We start from the raw sequence: 21,470 nt of genomic DNA, 5'->3' as shown, positions 1-21,470 counted from the left end.
CCACAATGAAGACTGATTCTTTTTGTCACTTTTGTCTTTGGTGGAGATCAGTGATGATCCGGTGCAACAGTTTGGAAAATAATCCACTACAAGTTCATTACAAATCCCACTTCAATTAGACTGTTAATGCATCAATGCATAAGCAGCAATTAATGATAGTGCTATAGTTACACTTAATATACATTAGTATTTTATATACACTTTAATACCATAGGGAATTGGCTGCAGGCAGTGACTCAAAAAAAATGAGTGAGATTATTAAGAGTAACATTGTTTCATAAATATAATTAATATGATTTTGGACAATTCTTAAATTTTTCCTTTTTGTGAAATATTATTGAATTTGAAACCACTTTAAAAGAAGTTAAGAGGAGGAAACCACTTTCGATAGAACTGCTAACAACTCAGACACATGAAACATGACACGTGGCCCCAAGTAAACACAGATTTTGAAGGAACGGTGCAAAGAAGCAGGGGTATTATATCGTAAAAATATTACTCTGTCAAGTAAGGATTAACTACAGCTATCAAAAAATTAACAGTAACACTTTTTCACTCTATAGATGGAAATACACAAGTAAAATATAAAAAATTAATAATCAGTTATTTATCAGACTGTTATAGCTGAAAATATCCACAACTTGTATTCGAAGCAGAATCAAACACATAGGACATATTCTAAAAACCTCAAGCACTTAACTACCATGCCACTAGGGGGCGCACATGGCATTAAAACCTTTGCATTTTCAGGAGGGCTTCAATTTAAGACAGTTAAGAACAGTAAGAACAGTTATCACCTATGATCAGACAACACTATAGAAACAAGTGGGGAAAGTGTGTGTGTGTATGTGTGTGTGTGTGTGTGTCCTCCCTCACTTTGACTTTGCCTCTATCCCCCGTCCAATCAGTATTCAACACACACCTGAACCAAGTATCAACAATACACAGGAAGGTAGAAATTATTCCTCTTCCTGTATTGTAACATAACAGATGTTGGAGAGAAATTCAACTGCATCTACGTGTCAAATTTATTTCCTAATAGCATAATTCCCTAACCCCCCCCCCTCTTCACAAGTATATGAGGGGATTTTACAAGAGGTGAAATCAGATCTAAGAATTATCATTTTCATCTGAAACACTATCAGTTTTTGTGTTAATATAGTAAAACCACAGCAATGAAGACAGAATCTACAGTAGAAAAAATGTTGAAACCCCCTCAGTACGATTATTACAGTTCATGAACCTGACACAAAGAGGTTTCCCCCCAGGGGCTGCAGCGCTCTCACTCCTGATGCACTTAATCTACCGGCTGAATGTTGCCAGCGCAGCAATACTGAAGTCCAAGTCCTCCTTATAAATCAAAATGTACGATGTGAGGAAAAAAAAAATGTTCTGGGTAGTAATTGAAAAATTCAAGCTAATGACATTTTAGCATATGAAGCCCGTGGGCCTTGTGCTCACAATAATTAGGGTTCACTTCATCAGGACTCTCAGAGCAGAATTAGTGCTTTAATTAAACACCAGCAACTAAACACTCTCATTCAGACAAGGTGGACGTCATTACATCCGTTGAAAGACATCTTCAATCAAAGGATGATTAATTAAAAAAACTAACTTTGAACTGCTTTGTGAACACTTGGTATGAGTATATAGCATGGACATATTTGATATCTTACTTCATTTATTTACTACTTTAAGTTTAAGTACAGTATAGTATAGATTTGATTTGAAGTATAATGGCACCTTGAAACCCTTAAAAAGACAAATGATTTAATGCATTCAGAAGCTTATTTGTATATTTGTTTATCCCCATTAGTCCTCCTGGGCTCCACCCTAAAAACAACGATTCAGAAATCATACTATAGGATGCACCAAAAAATAAATAAAGACAATAATCATATTTAAACTTGTACAATAATAATACACCAAAAAAGGTCATCGCAAACTAATGATAATAAAAACAAAAACAAAACACCAAGGCAATGACTATAAGTCTATAAGCAGAAAACCCTCTATATACACAACAGTGCGCTTCATAGTGGCCAGTTGGCGCAGTGGGTAAAATGCACTGTAACTAATAAGCCATATCATGTCGTGCCACCAGAGGGCAGTACTGGAAAGCAACTGAGGGTCTCTATACTGGAAGTCTTTCTGGATCTTGTAATTTTTTCTGATACTCAGAGAAAACCACCTCCAGGCAGACAGCAGGGAAAGGGATGACACAACAGTGACGTCAGATTCTGTTCTTAACAATGACACTGCTTAAAATGCATCAAATCAGGACCAGTGGAATCCACAGTACAGCTGACAGGTACTAACTTTAAATTAAAGGGATAGTTCACAGAAAAATGAAAAGTCACTCATTATCTACTCACCACTATGCTGATGGAGTGGTGGGTGAAGTGTTTGAGTCCACAAAGGACTTTTGGAGTTTTAGGGGTAAACAGTTTAAGTACAATTGAAGTACCTGGAGACCACTTCTTGTCCCAGACATTCAAATTCAACATTTACACCACGTTTTCAGCCTCAATGTCCGCTGCCGGAAGGAGTGATGCTACAGCACATTGGATTTGGCTGCAATGCTGTTTACCCCTGGACTCAAACACTTCACCCACCCCTCCTTCGGCATAGTGGTGAGGAGATAATGAGTGAATTTTCATTTTTCTGTGAACTATCCCTTTAACTTCCACTTAGTGCAGACTTTACTGTGGAGAGTGTAAGCGACTGGAGATTAACAAACTACCAAAGTCCCAGTGTTTCTTTCCTCACACATCAGCACTTGCCTTGAGCACTATGTGCTGGGTGGTGGTTAGAACATCCCGGTTTGAATATGACGTTTGGTCGAGGCCTTTCCGTGGGACGTTTGCAGGTTCTCCCCAGGTCTTCGTAGGTTTTCTCCGGGGACTCCGGTTCCAAACACATGCAGATTGGGGTCAGGTTAATTGGAGACTCTAAATTGACTGCAGGTATGAATGTGAGAGTGAATGGTTGTTTGTCTCTTTATGTATTAGCCCTGCAATACACTGGCAACCTGCCCAGCATGAACTCTGCCTTTCGACAAATATCAGCACCCCCCCACAACCCTCTAAGGATAATGGATGGATTGAATTTAATTAAATTGGAGAATTTGATGGATTAATCACCTCCCATATCTCACTATCAATAAAGATACAATGTTTACCTTATTACTTTGATATTTACTGTGTAAATCATTGCTTCACTTCATAGGAGTATTATTAAACGTGGCCTTTGCTCTGCAGTGACACTACTAGCTTTGAATCTTAACAAGTCAAATATTATATTTCATAAAAATGTAATAATTTCTTCTGTAAGATGAGACTTTATTTCAGATGATACAGAGTTTGACTGAAATATAAAATGCTGCGGGAGTCTCTCAGCTGAGGAGGAACAAACCTGATATATCTCTTCTCACGATCAATTCAGTTAACAGATAACTGTCTGAACAATAGTCCCACTCATTAAATATACAGCGTGTGAGGCCTTTTCTGTGTGAAGCAGAGCCTCTGCTCTACTCCCTAAAGGGTAATGTTTTATAAAAATGTGTGTTAATTTTTCATGTTAGCGCAGGTGATCTTTAATCTGGGTGAACGCCTCCAGCGCAATTCTCTGCAGGAAACCCTGCGATGTAAGATTTCACTAAAACTGTGTAATAGATGAAGGAGGAACTTCTGTTAATCTGTTAATTTGCCACTGGAGTTGTTGTCCTCTGTATTTGGCAGCAATTATTTATTTTCATGACTATTTTCTATCTTTTAATCTGACGGATATTTTCTCAATCAATCAATGAAGTAATTTGTCCATAATCTAGACAGCAGTGAAAATGGCCTTTATAATTTCCCAAAGCCCACGTTGACATATGTCTTGTTTGGGTCGTATATATATCACATATAAAGCAATGCTGATCTGGTGAGTAGGATATTAAAGCAACACTGTGTGACTTTTACTGAGCAACAGCGCCCTCTGCAGCCAAGAAACAAAATGCTTCTGCGAGTGGAACTGTCTGCGTTTTCTAACTCACTGAACTAAACGTGTCCCGTTAGGTAGTTTTTATCACACCGATACACGTCCAAGGGTATTTTGACAGTAAGTTTAGCTTTACTCAGATATTTGATGCTCTAAAAATGGGGGGGAAATGTCATGATTGACACCTGAGACAGACTCATCCAAAATACAAGATGGCAGCATTTATATCCAGGATATTTTTGGGACACATGGATGTGTCGTGCATCTTTACATATAGCCTCAAGTCACAACTCTTTCTTTTGAAACTGTCAATATAAGACTCATAAATCCCCCTGTGGTTTGTATTTGATAAATTAAATCTCTTAACACAAGCTCGACCCATCTGGTATTGTTTTTTTTCCTTCGTGGTCCTCCCTTGTTCCCACCTCAGCTCCACCCTCCTCTGACTCTCCTAAGTATTTAAAGGGCCTCTCGTATGGAAAGTGCATCACTCGCTGCCTGGAGCCAGACCAAGAGCAACACAAACAAACCATCTTTCATGTCCACGGGTTCTTAGACTTTTTTTTCCTTCTTCTTCCTCTTCTCTCTAAAGACAAGTCCCTAGCTGAGTCCGATGTTTGTTGCTTTAAGATGAACTAGATGACTTATAATTCATCAGTAACAGACTAAAAACTCCAGAGGCCTCCGGCTGCTGTTGGACAGTTTCAACACCAGACATGAAGATGCTGGTGTGGGGATGACGTGTTACTGCAGTTGACAAGGATCCCCTGGGAGCCCGACAGTAAGGAGCTTGAGTAGCTACTTGTGTCAGGACCATGATGATCTGCTGATGTATATATGCTGTCACTCTGCGTGTGTGTGTGTGTGTGTGTGACAGTATCTCACATCACAACAGATAGAATGGTTCGAACCCTCGCAGCAGAGCCACCCGCCTCCTTCGCCTGTCGTTCCCTGGACGTCCTGAAACTGATGTGGATTTCACGCCTTCACGGTGGTGGACGTCAGCTGCCGACTGTTTCTGCAAACAGCTTTTCTGCTATCTATTGATTCCTCAGCAATGTGTCGGATGAACTGACTGCCAGCAGAAAAGACTGTTAAATGGATTCCTTGACATTCTGATTTTTTCCTTTTGCCAGACACTTGTCACATTGCAGAGGGAAGCACTTTCTGCCTCGTGTCTTTTTGGACTGAAACACAGCTTATTATCATTCCTAATTGAGCCGAGTGTTTATCCGAGAGCTAATGAGCTAACTGATGATCCATGATACTTCACATTCCTCACTGACACATGGTAGAACAGTTAGCCATAAAAAACAATATGACTCACAGGACAGAGACGTTATATACACCAGGGAAACAGTATCAGATAGATGGATGGATAGATTGATAGACAGACAGACAGACAGACAGACAGACAGACAGACAGACAGATAGATAGATAGATAGATAGATAGACAGACAGACAGACAGACAGACAGACAGATAGATAGATAGATAGATAGATAGATAGATAGACAGACAGACAGACAGATAGATAGATAGATAGATAGATAGATAGATAGATAGATAGATATGTATGGATCACCAAAGCACAATAGCCTGTAATCACATATAAGGGATCTCTAATTTCTCTTTTTAACTCAATCTGATATAAAAATGAAAACCTATTGCAGGCGTCATAAGTTAGGCTTGTTTTTTCTCTCTATCATTTATCCATAGCTCTGTATTTTCTGGTACAGAAGGATTGTGAAATCATGTGATGTATATGAAGTGGATCTATCTTGAATTATTTTCACAGGGACTAAATGAAGGCAGAGTAAATACAGACTGTTCTCATTCAGTTCAGGGCCTCGGAGCGAGAAACAAAGGTTGATAAATCAACTACTCGTCTTTTTCTGTTTTAGGTCCTTGTTTCTTTCTCTGTGGCTCTGTTTTTGCTCTTTCATAACCAGACTGTCTCCTCCAGCTGACTTTTATTTGCCTTATAATACGACAGACCTCAACTCTCTCTCATCTATCTGATTCACACAAACACACCCTGGATACAAGCCAAGCAAACAGACATATTCATTACAATGGGAATCAATTTAGCAGCACAAAGCAAAAACACCTGGATAGACTTCATGCACATGGCTTTCCTCACAAAGCTTTTTTTTCATTCTTCTCCTCAGAGGCCATTTTGAAAATCGTTTTGTTTCGTAATCTAAATGTTATTTTTCCAGAGAAGGCTGGAGTGGTTCGATCGGCTGTAGTTATACTAATGACCCACGATCACGCCACAACGTCAGGGATCTGTCAGCTTCACTTTTGAATATATCCACATGCTTTTCTGAGCTGAATGTGGTTAAGCTGTGTTACCTACTGCCTACCTACCCACCCACCCACCTAATTACATACTTACCCACCTACCTACCCACCCACCTACTTACCTTACAATGAGTGACCCCCTTCATATTACACACTTGTTTTAATCTAAATCTTTTGATTCATGCAGCATTAAAGACATTCTAATGTGAGATGATGCTTTGTGGGAGCAGCTCTTCTTAACTTATCCCTGGAAACATCTGCATCACTTTGGCAAATTTGGATTTTCCCGAAACGGCACAACCTTCGAGTCTTTCCACAGACTTTTCTCTGGATTCACGTTTGAGGCGGCTGAAGGACTTTCACATTCTTATTGTTGAAGCCACTCCAGTGTTGATTTGGCAGCAGGTTTGAGTCCTGCTGGAGCAGAAATCTGTTGGCTCCACTCTCAGGCCTTTGGCATTCAGAACCATGCTCTCCTCGAGATTTGCCTGAGTCCGGATCCTTGCATTGTTCCTCTGGACCTCTGGCCAAGTCTCCCTGTTCTCTCTGGCCAAGGCTGAAGCTGCACCATCGTGCTGCGAGGTATGGATGGTATTAGAGGATTGATTGGCTCTGCCAAGTGTTTTGAATTGTATTTCATCAGGCCACAGAATCTTTTGCATCATGCTCTGCATTTCACATTCTGTCTCCTTACAAACACCACTGATCCTACATGGTATTTTTGCAGCAGAGCCTGATTTCTTTTCAAGCAGTTATTCCATCATGATTGAAAAACACTGCAGTTATTTTTTTGTTGGAGTGGTCCTGAGGATCTTGGCCAACTCCTCCATCAAGGTCTTACTTGGCAGGTTGCTGTGTTTTGTCAAAAACCAGCTCTAGGGTGAGTCAGGGTGAAACTTTGTTCTTACATCTTATAACCCTCTTAGACACAACACAATTTGCACTGTGCTCGTCACTGGGATCAGCGCACGGATCCAGGGAGTCACAAAGACAGAGTAAAATGGGCAGTTTTCAAAACATCTAGTGGAATACATCAAAGAGTTTATTTCATTTTGTTGTTGCCATGCAGAACATCTATGTTTAAATACTATAGTCTGTTCACTGAGGAAGAGGCTGCGGGTGCATTAGGTTTGGGTGTTTAAAAAAAAAAAAACAGATGATATCTGTGGTGACCAGAAGAGGAATCCTAATGACTCTTGTAATACCAGAGACTTTTATTTTATATCAACAACAGCTGAAGTTTTAACGTCTTTGTCATCCTTCACATCCTGTGAAATCTCAATGGTGGATAAGTATCAAATTTGAACAGACATTCATGGTCCCCAGATGGTGAATCCTTGACTTTGGCACCCCTCAGATTTTTTATTTCAGAACATTTGTGGTCTGAGTAAGTGTCTCTACAACTCTGGACAGACTGACAGGAAATATGGAATTCATGTCCAACTCGTGAATTATACTTTGATAAAACCAAACTAGCCAGTTTAAAATCATTCAGCACTTGAGTTTGTTGACATTTCCATCAGCCTCAACAATACTTGGTGCCAATTAGTAAATATTTGCCTGCTAATTCTGGTTCTTATTCTAGTGCTTATTCTCCTAAGCAAGGTCAACATCATACCTGCTTCAAAAATGATTTGACAATCGTTTTTTTGGGGGATTGCAGATCTAATTACAGGATATATATATATATTTATTTTCAATAACATTATATATTGTCATATTTTATCTTTAATAGTTTCAAATTTTGTGCTTTTTAGCTTTTACGTATCATTTTAAACTTGTGAAGCACTTAGTAACTGTATTTTGAAAGTTACTATATAAATAAAGTTATTTGTATTAAATGCTCATACCTGAGAATTTAGAAAAAAACATATCCAAGGTAGTTTTTTTGTGTTATATAAAAAATGTCTTTCTGCTGATCCAAACACATGTTCTTTAATTTACAAATATGTCTTAAAATAAGTAAATATATAATGAATATGCTATAATGCAAAAAAGTTGCAGACGTCAGTGATGAAGAAGGATGAGAGGCCGAGAGTTGCGTGTACACAGAAAGCACTGCTTTATTGACTGCACAGGACTGGATTGGTCTGGACTGGATCAGATGGGACTAGGACTCCATTAGATGAGGGGGGGAGTTGAGGTGGCGGGGGCGAGGTTGGGTGAGTGGGTGGGGGGGTCCGGTTGGAGGTGGGGTGGGTGGGGTCATAGTGGGATGCAGCCATCATTAAGGCAACAGAAACAGCATGCAGATACAGTCACAGGAAACATTGTCATCATCATCATCATATTGCTTTTCAAAGTCTCGCTTAAAACATCGAAATTGTACAAAAAGGAAGAAAATAGGTTTTTCGCACTAATGAAAAATACATTTTTAGATTTTTCCCTCCTACAAAGAAGATTCTAATACAAGAAAATAAATATAGCAAAAAAAGCCAAAAAATAATTTAAAATAGCTCTTCTTTTTCATATATGTTCAATAGTTCTCTTTGCTATTAACAAATGGCACAACATTCTTTGAAACAAAGAACACAGAAGCATTAACTCCTGCAACATTCATATTATTGTATTGAAGAACCGATGCAGAGTGGAGGAGAAACTGGACACAGCAGCGGAGGGTTAAACGCCTGTTATCAGGGCGAATACGACAGGAGGACGAGGAGGGGAAGGAGCCGCGTGTCCAGCTCTGCTCTGATTGGATGATGCTGATTGGTATTCAAATAGTGCCTGAAAACGACCAAGAAGATGCAGAATGATAACCGATAATATGTAATCATGACGAGAGAGCAGAGCGAAGGGAGAGGAGCAGTGTTATCAATTAAACTTACAAGAGAAGGTGTAAAAAGTTGTGATGATGAAGATTTGCAAACCAGAAATACATGTTTCGTAATGGGTTTTAAACCCGAGGGAGAACAACTTTGAGAATCGCAGGTGAGGAGAGGAGAGTCAGAAACTGCCTGCTCTGCACTGCACTGCACGGGGGTGATAGGGAGAGGGTGAGGAAAAGATAAAGAATGGAGGAGCTGAGAGTGAGACAGAAAACTCGAGCAAGCGAGAGAAAGAGACGGGTAATGATAAAGAGGAGAGAAGAAACAAGGAGGAGAGAGGTAAACGCTTTCTGAGCACATCCACAGTGAGCCGGCTGAATCTGGTTTGGCTCTTTGTCCACATGAAGTGAAGCTTTTTAAAAACAGCCTTAAGATGAAAACGATGATGTCAGCCTGATCGGGAGCCGTGAGACAGTAAAAGTGAAGATGACCATCTCTGTAATTGATAGTGTGATTGAACGTATCCACTCACTCAACACACAGGTTATCATTACGTGTTTATGTCGAATTTTGTTAGAGGACTTTGCAATTATAAAAACGTGACCGATCGATGTCACAGCAGTTTGTCCTGTGATCACATCTTTGTTTCCTTTAAGTCAGACTGAACCAGAACAACCTATAAATGAGAACTGAACTGTGACTTTGTCTGTGTTTAAACACAACTCCTCACAAATCATTTTCTCACATAAACAGTGTTTAAAATGTTTTTGCAGTCTTAGCGTGGAATGACTTAAAGTGTCCTCAGACAGCAAGCGGAGCAAATTTTCACCTCGTATTTCCAATGCAAGTTTTAACAGGTGTCTGTTAAATCACCTGAAACAATGAATGTAGTGACTGAAAACGCACAAGCTACAGATGTAGCTTTTCAAAGTAAAACTTAGAAAATGTTTATTCAGGTTCGATCATTGCTTTTACTGAGCACGTGCCTGTAGTTGTGGCCCCTGGGTTCGGACAGAAACTTCTCTCTGGATGAATGAGAGGAGGAAGACGAGGAGTGAAGGAGAAGAAGGGGAGACTTTAGCCAGAGGTCGGAAACCTCACTGGAGGAGCAGCTGACCCGCTGCACACTTTAAACTAACTTTAACCCACAGCGTCTCTCTAGCCAAGAACACATAATCCAGGATTCATGCTCGTGTACGCTCACTCATTCCTGAGGCTCCTGCAACCACAGACCCGTCCAAAGACACACGCTGTATTTTCAGAATAAAAGCATAGACCACGGCTGAATTTTCCTCAACTTAAGTAAACAAAAATAACTATTGCTCCCATTTATGAATCAAAGATTGAATAATGGAGGCATAGAACTACACATTTGCCTCTGAGGAAGAAGCTTTTTGTGTGTGAGATTGAAAAAGAAGTCTGGTCACGGAAGCAGAAAAGACCAGTGAGGAAAAAGAAAGTCGCAAATCAGGAGAAGAAAATAAAACAGAGATGTGAGCGGGTGAAGTTACGAGTGGGAGACAGAGCAGAGACAGAAATACAGTGCAGAGGGCCTCTTAACAAATCCAGATTGTGTCTAGACATAATTTATCCAGTTTACATTTACACCAGGGAGTCAAGTGTCTCCGGTGCTGGTGGTGAAATCACAGTTTCCTCCATAAAACACATTCCCACCCTCAGCCTTTTGTTGTGCTGCAGCTGAGCTTAAATTTAATGTGACCAAATGCTGTTCTGACCATCAGTGGGTAGCTTCGGCGAATGGATCTTCAATGAGGATTTTACACTTCAATTTATCTGCGGTGATATACGTGTGAGCAGGGTCGGAACCTCCCAGGAGGCCTAATGGTGAAACCAGATGTTTAACGGAGGTTGAATACATTTCTCAGATTGTCAGGGAGGAAGCGTAGAAGCACCTCGAGCCAGGTTTCCGTCCAGGTTACATATCAAATGACAAATAAAAAAAAGAGTTGGCATTCAAATTTGAAAAACATTCCAATAAAGCTGGTGTTGCTCTTTTTTTTGTCTCACTTTAAGTTCAACAAATCCAATGGAAGTACAACACCTACTTATCACACCAAGTAGGACTGAGAACTATAAACCAAACAATAAAATCATGAGCATTACCATTTTTTACCCCCTGAACAAATTGCTGTAAGGACCGAAACATGACTCAAGACAGTGATTCTACCCAGAAATCGTGATCATGTCTAAATTAATGTTTGAGCATGTTGCAAAAACTTGATCTAGACTTTTTTACACGTTGTGGAGAAACAGAAGTTACAATGATGGTGTGTTTTCTTTTGTTTAGTACTTGGACAATGATGAAGATCCATGTAGCACAGAGGAATAAGTCATATCAGGCTTTGGATACACAGATAGAAAGATTGAATGAATTGTTGGTTGAATTAATCAGAGGGTGATTTATATTGGAAGTGAAGAAATATTCTGGAACAAAACTGAATTGTTTTCCAGGCTGTTTGTGCCATTTGATGCACATTTTACCCGACTGCTTTGCTTCGCTGCTTCCATTGTTATTATGGATTGTGAAGGAAATACTTGGATTGAGACCCAGCTGAAAGAAGAGATGGAGAACAGAGAGAGAAAACGAGCAGGAGGTGGAGATGAAGGGATGGAGGAAAGGGAGAAGGAAGGCCTTGCTGTTGATATTAGCTGCTTGTTAACTGCGCGGACAAGCCGCAAACACGAGAGGGAAAGAACAAGTTGTACTCTTTCCCTGTCTGCCTCCCTGGCTCCGGTTCAGTAAACGTCTCCCTCCTCTGTCTTTCTTTTTTATCCATCTCTTCTCTCTCCCCCCCCCCTCCCCCCCCCCACCCCCCCCCCCCCCCCCCCCCCCCCCCCCCCCCCCCACCCCCCCCCCCCCCCCCCCCCCCCCCCCCCCCACCCCCCCCCCCCCCCCCCCCCCCCCCCCCCCCCCCCCCCCCCCCCCCCCCCCCCCCCCCCCCCCCCCCCCCCCCCCCCTCTCTCTCTCTCTCTCCAGGCCAGAGCAAAGCAATGTTTTCCCCTCCTCACACGTACCTCCACAACACGTGCCTGTCATTATCTGTCCTTAAAGCTACAGACATCATTTTTCTTCTTCTACTTAAAAAGGAGCCACGTGCCGGGCAAGGAGGCTGATCACCAGACGAGAGAGGAGTCGTGGACAGAGGGGACACCATAGGAGGGGGTGGAGGGGACGGAGCTGCTGGTATAGGAGGAGGTGGGGGAGCAGGAGCGAGCAGGGAGGAGGGAGATGGTGGAGGCAGAGTACAGTTCGCAGTTTGTGAAGACTGAAACTAGTCTTAAAAACCTTTCTTGGATCGGCTCTGGAAGCAGAAGTCGTCTCATTGTGGTGAACTTTATAAGGTGGAGCCAGAAACACAGGGAATCTAGTTAAGTGATGTTGGATCGAAGCCAACTGAAATGGCCGAGGGAAAGAAAAACCAAAAAATAGTAGGAAGTTATTTGAATTGTGATTCTTCAGGTTTCCTTTTTGAACACAAACTCTGCTGCTCTGTGTGATGTCCTCTCTAAAGCTGAGAGAGGTCTAACTTCTCAGGAAGCCGATAATTATCAGTTGATTCATTCCTAACTCGAGTGAAGAGTTGAGATAACTGAACATTTTGCAGATATTCTCTGGTTCCTGCTGCTGTCATCCAAGAGCTGAAAATGTTGGCATTTTCAACTCTTGGTCGGATTAAAGGAAGACGGCTCTGAAAACATTTTTCACATTTAACAGACAGAAGGATTAATCGTTAGCAACCTTGGCCGAGGCTTCCTTTGATTTATGTGTTCCTTAGAAATTGGCAGACGGTAAAACTGGTAGTTTAGGACGTACACTTGATCTACGATTTAGTCTCGTGGATGAACATGAACCAAAAGATTCTTCTTTCATAGCCTGTCCTTGACCTTTGTTGAATGGCATTACCAGTCTGTCTCTTCTCTTTTATTTCCTGTCCTCTCTTTACATTCACTGTACAATAAAGGCGTATACATAGAAATAATAAACCTGTCCATCTATCCATTCCTTAGCTATACAGCTTAACTTCTAAGGGTCAAACGCCGGCTGACAGCGGGAAACTTTGTGTCTCCAATAAACCTAACCTTCATGTTTTTGGCCTGTGGAATAATAATCAACACAGTAATACATTTGTTTTTAGCTACAGAATACATGTAAACGATTAATCAACTGATCATTTTAAATCTTGAAATCGGCTTTTTACTTAACAGGAGGTGGACCAGGCTTTTTATACAACATAGAAAAATTGTCATATATGGCTTTAATACTTTCACTTTATCAACTTTGTCAAACTGACTGTACTGATGCAACCACTCAACACGGCCTCTTATTCCAATCACTGTGGTTCTTTGACTCCACCAGTTTACATTAAACCCCACAATTGAGCTCGTTTCTGCCTCCACAGCAGCTCCGCCTGCGAGACGTGTTCATATGACTAAACCTACAATCTGTGCAGTGTGTGGATGTTGAGACCTTGAAGCCATAACTTTGCTGTAACAGAGAGGAAAGCAAAGCGCCAGTAAAAAAAAAACAACCCAGAAACAAACAAAACAGAGGAACCAGGTAATGAGTCAGCTTTCTAGTTTGATACAAGCCACGATGGCCAGCTATAGCATTACAAAAGAAAAATAAATGTAACAGCTTGCAAAGGCTTTTTCAAAAGACGGAAAATTAAAATGTCTCTAGTAGTAGTAGTAGTAGTAGTAGTAGTTGAACAGTATTGTACATTATTGTAGATGTATATAAACTCCAGCAGTAGGTAAGTGGGTGGGTTTGCACGGCTGGCGTAGGACAACAAAGCGAGGACTGTCGCTGATGTCAGAAACAGGAAGCACGAGCAAGTCTCGATCACATAACGTCATTTGAACTTCATCAATCTTTTTCAGATTATATGACTTTGTTTTTTGTGTTCCCAAATTATTGGGCCGTGAAATTCCATTTTGAACCATTGGCCAATCCTGGCTTCACTGACCTGACGACAGCCTCAAACCACTCCTATTGGCAGAAAGGGCAACAACAGAGGAAGAGAGATATTCTATTAACAGCATTCTGATGCCCCTTCTGATTCCCCAGAACCACTGCTGAGCAAACATCACTCTCTGTCTTCAAATAGAGAAAATCTTACTCTTTCATCCACCCGGAATTTAATGATCTGTTTTAATTACTTAGCTCAAACCGAGCACAAATTGTCTTGTACGTTTCCAAGGTCCTCATGTTATTGGAGGATAAACTACCTCTCTGCTTATAAAAAGCTTTGGACGTGATGTTTGCGCAGCTGAGGAAGTTGTGAGGAACCCAGCCCTGCCAGTGCAGTGATGTCTTTCCAAGAAATTTTACAACTATGTCAGTGCGGTCGATGGCTGCTGTGTGAATTGCGGGCGATGTTCCAATTACCTGCAGCAATCAGCGCTGGCCTTTGACCAGCTTTTCAGCTGAAGTCGAGAAATTCATGGCAGTGTGTAGGTGTGTGTTTCTGACCTGCCATTACACGCAAGGTGCCCACCAGCTTATTTCTGTGAAGTCACTTTCATGCCAACACCTGGGGGAGAGTTTTATTTCTGACCCATGCACCAGCTCACTATTTGGAGAACTTTAAAGTCGTGTATTTATCCATTACCAACAATATCTCAAAGTGGCAGTCTCCAGGATTTTCATTTTAAGAGCTTCTCCAGTAGCTTATAACATTTGTTCCTTAGAAGTATTCAAAATTTTGGTTTTGTCGTTGTCCTCAAATTGCTTAAATGTAACTATTCACCTTCCTTCGTTTCGAGATTGGAATCTATGAATAAGCTAATATGACCCCGCCCCTGCTCCCAGGAATGCACTTTCGAGATCACACCTTCTCACAGAACGATGGGAAAAGGGCAATCATTGCCACATAATCAAAACTTCAAAAGTTAGTTTTTCCGAGATTCAGAACTAAATTTATTCAGTCGTCAAATTAACCAGGACTGAAATCTTTGAGACTTGCCAACTTTAACCATGAAATTCAAACAGTGAGATGGTGCAGGAAATATAAACTAAAATATGACAACAGAGTTTCTGCTGATACTGACAGTGATATCACATGACTGATATTACAGATCAAATGTAAAAAAAAGAGAGAAAAGAAAATCTTATTTAGATCAAGTATCTCGTGGTTATTGGACCTGACAGAGTTGCAAAATTCAGAGATCACCACAGCACATTTCGGGCCGTGAGCCAACACCCACACCAGTGTACCACACAGATGACAGCGATGCTTTGAAGTTGTTCTATTGGATATTGATAAAAAAAGAACCGGCAAAAAGACTCCAGTCTACAGTAACTACGAAGCGGAAGGAGAGGGCATTGAAGCCACACTGTAAATACATAATAATAACCAGTTTGTGTTTGCTAAGGCTGCACAATATCTAGGAAAAGAAAAATCAGAGCTGCAATTATCAAAACGGTAATTTTAGGTACAACAACGCTGTTCTCTGACTTTCAAACGAGAGAGAATCTGGAGAAGCAGCAAGTCTAACTCACCTAACCACCCACACAAATTTCTGCAGAGGAAATTAAGTCTTTTTTTGTTTTTTTTCTTTTTTGCCAGCACTGTGCAGCCTTGGCATTGGCTACTACGTGCTAGGCCATACATGTGAGGCCTTGTCTACAAAGTCAGGCTACTTCTGAACATTGAATATTGAGACCAGTATTACATTTGTCTGTCCTATTAACACAAGAACGGTACTAACCACCTGGCGGAGGATCACGTGGCGCCGTAATGACACTAAACCACATCCTCGCTTTCAGACACGAGCGTTGTTGCGGTAGTTGTTATGGTCAGTTTCCATGCCGATTGTAATAGAGGTAGCCAACGCAGAAATTCAAAATCGTCCACCTGTTCCTACGTTTATGCTGTTATAAAAATTTGCTTGCTTGAGACAAAACTTAATTTCCAACCCTTGACCTCAATGGAGGATTTTTACAGATTTGTGTCTGCATCTGTGTTGAAAAAGAGAAAATTGTGGCAGACTAACGGTGTGAATCTTCTGCGATGGCTACACCTGAAGGACGAAGGAGACAGGGACACTGCGCGGTCACCTGTAGTAATACTCTCCTGCTGATAGGGGGCGTTGCACTCTGAGTAAGCTCATACTTCCTGATGCAGTCAGGACCACATATACATAAAAAACTATTCATCTTGTACATTATAACCCTGTTATACCAGCTCTGGTGTGTGTGTCTGTGTGTGTGTAAGCTGTATGTTGTGTGTTCAGTTCAGCAGCATTTGGCTTTTTTCTGAAGGGGGTTTAACATGCGAGTGTTTTTGCAACCATCGCCGGCCCGTTGCTGTGGTGACGGGCTTTTCCTGCGCGAAGCCCCTTGTGAATGCAGATCATGGGAGAATCCAGGTCAGGTGTATTGGTGGTGGAGCAGAATCAACAGTGCCAGTAAAGGGGTTCACACCACAACAACTTCAGTGTTTCAAAACCCAACCGCCAACGGGCCGGGGCGGACCAGGTCGAGGAAAACCGAAATTAAAACCAGAGCAGACCCAGAGAGCGCTGGCAGAGTTGTCTGACATCCTTATCTATCATTCTTCATCTTGAAAACCAGAGTCGGAGCACGTGTGTTTGTGTAGATAAGATGCAAACTGTGCTGCTTTGATGCACAGATCTGTTCTTTGGCGTGGTCACTTCAGAGGACAGGTGAGAAGGTGTCCAAACAGAAAACAACAGAGGAAGTACATTGGACCTGCACCTCTATTTAAACGTCTGTTCATCAGACCTGGGTAAAGCAGCCCTTAAATTTCACACGAGATTTCTGATTTCACCCAATTTGGCCCCGGATGGGTTTCGGGTCTTCACTGCAGAGAGGCGAGAGAAGTAATTACACGGCCTGATCTTGTAGTTGACCACCAAGCCAATATTATCCGACATGTCCGGCTCATCTGGTAATGAAGTTAAAATGAGCTTGATTATCGGTTGAGACTATTAAACCCAGGGCTGATGGTCATATGGTCACACTGAGAGAGGGAGCATGCTCAGTAGTAGTCATGTAGGAGTTCAAACAGTGACATAAGGAAAGTTCTAGACATACACACATCACTATATATATATATATATATATTGTATATGATATAAAATATGTATATATATGTATCTTCGCCTTGCGTCGCATTTTTGATAATTTTTTTAACCCTTTATTCTTCTTTTTTAAAAGTTTTTTTAACCCCTGAGAAATACCATGGACTGCTTAAGTACAAAATACAACTCTCTGAGAGAACAACAAAAAACTATTAAAATTAAAAAAAGATTTAAACAAATTTACAAACAACTCAATTTCTGAACATAAGAGCGCAGGCTTCTGAAGCTGATTATTACATTGTCATCGTTCGGCGAACAGGAGGAGAAGGTGCAGCAGAGCTATCGGTGAGAAGAGCGTGGCCACGGCAGACGTCAGTGGAGGCAACGTTGTGCCACACAACCACTCAATGCTTGGCTGAATGAGTCAGTGTTGGGCATCGTACGACATGAATAAATATATATCATAAATGATAAATCATGTAGAATCACATGGAGGAGCTGAAGAATGACTAACTTGTTTCTCTTGACGCCTGGAAGCTGCAGGAAAGCCTCTTTTCCACTTACATCTGGCTTTTGTCTGCAATGGGAATTGATACAATCAGCATTCACTCCCACCAAGTCAGGGTGTGAGTGACATCGAACATGACGCACGGGGGGGAGAAAAACAGAAAGGCAAACTCCTCTACTGACAATGGGAGAAGATTTAATTGCTTTTTTAAGTGGGTTTACCCAGGATTAAAAAAAAAAATTTAAAGAATCATTAAATGATGATGGATAAATAAGCACTTTGTAACCTCGTTTAGATAAGTGCTATACAAATAAAGTTATTATTATTATTTTAAACTGCACAGAGGATGCTCATGTTAAGCAGCATAGTGAGTCACTAATCAGTTTATGAATGAGAAAAAAGACAAAGGTTTATTAGAAAAAAAAAATTGAAAGGAACTTTCAAATTGTCTGAATTTGTAGATTATATCCTAATTTTCAAGACTGTGAGATTTCCTCTCTCCAGTTTTGTCAGGAGAAGTTTGTTTCTGCTCCTGTTTGATATTTTGCTCAAAATCTGGTAATTTTTCCACGTGATTTAATAAATGATGAATTCCCGGCAGCTAGCAGAGGAATCAGAACTCAAAATACAAACATTGATAACAATTTGCTTCGCCACCATCCATAAAACGCTTGATTTGCATTGGGATTGTGCGACCGGGCCGAACTCTGCTCATCGACGGCTCTGAACTGCAGTGATCTAGTTGTGGGGGCATAGAACAGTAGGCAGCTCTTTGCACAGATAGCACAGTTTTGGCTCTGCTTTGAAAACTGTCACAGACGCTTTGTTGATTAATGGCAAACGCTGCATTCACATCCTTGTTTCAGGCACTAGGCAATTGTTAAGGTGACAAGGAGCTGGCCACGCTCGGTAACCAATCCGACTGGGTTACCTTTTGGTTTTGATTGTTACAAATCCGATTGAAAAATTGATCTACCTATTGATTGTTTGATTGATTGATTGAGAAAGTGGGGGTTTTGGGGGGAAGGGGCGGCGGGGGGGCACAGGGCGAGCGACAGAAGGCACAGAGTTTCTACAAAGAGTTTTTTCTCCAAAGATTCGGGCTGAAAAAAAAATAAAATAAAAAAAGAACTCAGAACCAGGAAGAATTTGAAAGCAGCCGACAGAAGTCAGAGCCAATATTTTCTGTGATGTGAGCAAAGGGATTGGCTTTAAGTAGTTTGTGTGTCAGTGTGTGTGCGTCTGTGGGTTTGCGTCTCCGTGTGGCGATCTGAATGAGACCCAGGGTTGAGGTCGATCTGTTTGATATTCAAATCCTGGAAAATCAGACAATTTTGAGGGAAGTCTTCGAAGAGTACTTTTTGAAACGGAGTTGACGTGATGAGAATTGACCCCAACCCTGAAGGAGCATCCATTACCCACACGAGTGCTTAAAATACAGCTCTGATGACAAGCTAGTTGTGCTTTTCAAGGTTGGATACGTGTTGTCTGGTGTCACCGCCACACACACACACATTTCGAACAAGTCTGGTGTGAAATTGTCTTTCCACTGAATATATTCAAGAAAACAAGGACTTGTTGGATGTTGCTCCATAAAAGACCAAACAAGATGGAGACCCTGAAACCAGCTTGAATAATAATAACAATAATTATCAATAATGCCCCAAAGTGTTTGTTCTGACAGATACCACAGACATGAGGCCAGAACAGGGTACTTCAACACCCAGAAACAAAATGACTAAATGTAATGTTTGTTTCCTATTTGTTGAATATGTCGCGTTATAGAACAACGAACTACGGTCCAGCGGAGAAGCTCTAATGTACGACAGGCAAACAGCTACATTCAAATTTACCCCCCCCCCCCCCAAAAAAAAAACATAGCAGGTGAGCTGAATAGATTTTCGGATTGGTAGATGTGACCGGGATTTGGATGAACGAAGCCATCACTGGGCACAGATGGAGAAACAATTAGCCAGCGGGACTCTGCTTGGGTAACTGTGTGTTTGTGAGTGTGTGTTGATTTAAGTCTTGGTTCTTTAAGATGCCAGCACGCTCCTTCTCAACAGGTCCTCGTTCCCAGAATGCAACTGTGGCAAGCGGAGTTTGCGTCCGCCAGAGCGCGTGTCCCGAATCGCTCTGCTCGCCGTCAGAGAAGTACCCCGTCAGTCTCGGTGGCATCCAGAAGGGGACGTGTCCCTGAGCGGCAGTTCCATGGACTCCAGTGCCCCTACGCCTCCACCTCCATTCATGCCCCTGCCTCTTGATTTGCCGTGGCGGGCCAGACGGAGCCGTGGAGCCCTGCTGCAAATGACAGCCCCTGTGTCAAGGAACCATGAGCCAGGCTGGAGGCTGGAAGTGGAGTATGAACCCATGGGGAAAACAGCTCCAGCTCCTGATGCGACATCATTCCCCTCGGCGAAGCTGTTCCAGGGGCCGGGGTCCTCCGAGATGTGACAGGAATCCATACTGGAGATGGGTGGCTGTGGTGGTGGGTCCCCCTGCAGGTCAGAGCTCCTGGTGTGGTGGTGGTGATGAAGGTGGTGATGGTGCAGGACCTTGGAGGAAGCCCTGGACCTCTCCCCTCTCCGGATCACAAGGCTGGGATTTTCCTCCGCCACGCTCGCCCGGAGGCTTGTTGCAGTGGAGGGGCTGCTGGCGGTGGAGATGGCCGCCGCCGTCGAGAGGAGCGTCTGCGGCTGCTCGGGGGCGGCGGGTTGTCCACGACCACGGGGTTTGTTGCTTCCCCGTTTGCGGCCCAGCTGGGGTGTTTTCCAGGTGGACTGCATGGAGTTCTCCATCATAAGGTTTAACAGGCTCTCCTCGCCCTGCAGGAGCTGCATGAGAGGGGGAGATATGGGAGGTGATGTATGGAAAGATGGAAAGACATTGAAGATAGAGGAGGTGTGATGAGATGAATAAAAAGGAGAGTGGATCATAGTGAGGAGGATGAGAAGAAAACAGCCAAATCAGTTCAAGTTTTGCATTTGGAAAATTGCTCATAGATCAAATACAATTTGCACGTTGCTTGCGTTTCTGATTTAAAAGATCAAAATTCTTCCCTTTAATATTTTGGAACAGGAATTACCCACCCACTCACATATGAGCAATTAATGCCACATTTGTTGAGTAATATGAATATCCCAAACAAAGTGGTTTAATATTATGTGACAAGAAAACATAAGATAAAACCTGAAGCTTTAGATAATTGTCCGTGATAAATTGAAGCTCTGTTTATTTTTGCAGATTGTCTTTTAAGGATATCAAGTATCAACATCTCTGCTTCACTGAAAAAAGACCATGTTTCTGATTCTGGTTTATTTTTTGTTCTGCGACACATTTCCAAACAATTGGAGTTATGTCATGTAATGTGGTCGGAGCCTCCTGCCAATCGATACACAAACAGAACACATTCCCGGAGGAGAACAGCGGGTCAGCCCCAGTGCAGCTCTGCTCTGACCAGCAGCTCTCGCATCTGACTCATCGACAAAGAAAGGAGCAGCTCTCACACATAACTCCAAACGCCATGTAAAGATCGAGGGTTGACTAAAGTATCGATACTTTGATACCTTTTCGATACCACGATACACTCTCTGTCGACAGTACCGAAAAGTACCGAAGCAGATCTAGAACCAGACTTTTAAACCCTATAGGCTGCATTAAAGCATTAAAACAACACGTAGGGAAATCAGCTGATCCTAAAATTGTGTCTTCTTACATAATGGTCAAGACACAGTTTTTTGGGTGCATTCATTCCTTGCATTAATTAATTAATTAATTAAATAAATATGCATTGCTTCAAAGAAAAGTATTACATGTACAATAGTGCACAACCTTTT

General features: G+C 41.8%; 1 protein-coding gene across 2 annotated transcripts in view; it reads right to left on the bottom strand.

Moving 5' to 3' along the window:
- Nucleotides 1–18,625: 18,625 nt before the first annotated feature.
- Nucleotides 18,626–21,470, bottom strand: part of jade2 (jade family PHD finger 2) — a 162,436-nt gene continuing 159,591 nt past the window's right edge. For both annotated transcript variants that reach the window (XM_034606899.1, XM_034606900.1), the window contains one exon: nucleotides 18,626–20,468. In XM_034606899.1, coding sequence (XP_034462790.1) covers nucleotides 19,797–20,468 — 672 coding nt within the window. In that variant the 3' untranslated portion in view covers nucleotides 18,626–19,796. The remainder of the gene's footprint in view (nucleotides 20,469–21,470) is intronic.

The sequence above is a fragment of the Hippoglossus hippoglossus genome, chromosome 14, assembly GCF_009819705.1.
Source record: "Hippoglossus hippoglossus isolate fHipHip1 chromosome 14, fHipHip1.pri, whole genome shotgun sequence".
In the NCBI taxonomy this organism is placed as follows: domain Eukaryota; kingdom Metazoa; phylum Chordata; class Actinopteri; order Pleuronectiformes; family Pleuronectidae; genus Hippoglossus; species Hippoglossus hippoglossus.
The sequence above is the reverse complement of the archived record's forward strand: the minus strand, read 5'-3'. Positions and strand labels throughout refer to the sequence as shown.